This window comes from Suricata suricatta, chromosome 10, assembly GCF_006229205.1.
Source record: "Suricata suricatta isolate VVHF042 chromosome 10, meerkat_22Aug2017_6uvM2_HiC, whole genome shotgun sequence".
In the NCBI taxonomy this organism is placed as follows: Eukaryota; Metazoa; Chordata; class Mammalia; order Carnivora; family Herpestidae; genus Suricata; species Suricata suricatta.
Window position 1 is genome coordinate 57,737,617 of NC_043709.1, and position 981 is coordinate 57,738,597.

The following is a 981-nucleotide window of genomic DNA, read 5'->3' on the forward strand; positions in this document are numbered from 1 at the left end:
AGGGAGTCTTAAAATCGTCTTGATGATGTATGTGTAGGACATAATTACACAGACTAGTGTGACTATGAGGGTCAGCACAGCCATGATTAAAACAAGTTGCTCTATAAATTGAGTGTCTGAGCATACAATCTTCAGAAGAGGAGATGCGTCACAGCCAAAATGGTCAATGAGATTAGAGTTACAGAAATCTAGCTGAAGTCCCAGGCTAAGTGGTGGGAGTATGACGATTAACCCAATCATCCAACAGCAAAGGACAAGAATGGTGCAGACTCTTTCATTCATGATGGTGGTGTAGTGCAAGGGCTTGCAGATGGCCACATAGCGGTCATAGCACATGGCAGTTAGAAGAAAAAATTCTGTTGCTCCAGTGAGGATGATAAAAAATATTTGGGTGGCACAAGCGTTATAGGTAACACTTTTGTCTCCAGTTGTCAGGCTGTACAGGAATCGAGGAACACAGACAGTTGTCAATATTATTTCTAACATGGAGAAATTCCGAAGGAAAAAGTACATGGGTGTTTTGAGGTGAGAGTCAACCAGAGTGAGGAGGATAATGATTAGATTTCCAGCAACAGTGAAAATGTAGGTGAAAAACAGAAATACTGAGAGAATAACCTGTAGTACTGGGTTATCTGTCAATCCTAGTAGAATGAATGTTATTGCAGAATGATTCTTCATCACTGTCTTCAGATATACAATGAGATTTTATTAATAAATCACCAACATTGAATCTGAGGAATAGAACATAAAAACAATATTTCAATAGCTATATAATGAAGAAACGTAGCCCAGCAAGCCAGTAGAAGTACATTTTAGCACTTTTATTTGACAGTCAATAATCTGATATAGAAGTGATTGCATAATGCTTCATTTCTCTGGCTCTGCTTTACCTTGGTATTGCGAATGTGGTTTAATCTAAAGATCACTCGGGAGTTTCATTTCCACTCCATTTATAGGTTACATCTTTTTTAAGGTTTATTC

General features: G+C 38.0%; 1 protein-coding gene across 1 annotated transcript in view; it reads right to left on the bottom strand.

The window, feature by feature from the left end:
- LOC115304644 (olfactory receptor 6C2-like) overlaps positions 1-678 on the bottom strand; it is a 1,354-nt gene extending 676 nt beyond the window's left edge. Inside the window, exon 1 of the mRNA XM_029954906.1 lies at positions 32-678. Within this exon, the coding sequence (XP_029810766.1) occupies positions 32-678 (647 nt within the window). The remainder of the gene's footprint in view (positions 1-31) is intronic.
- Positions 679-981: the final 303 nt, after the last annotated feature.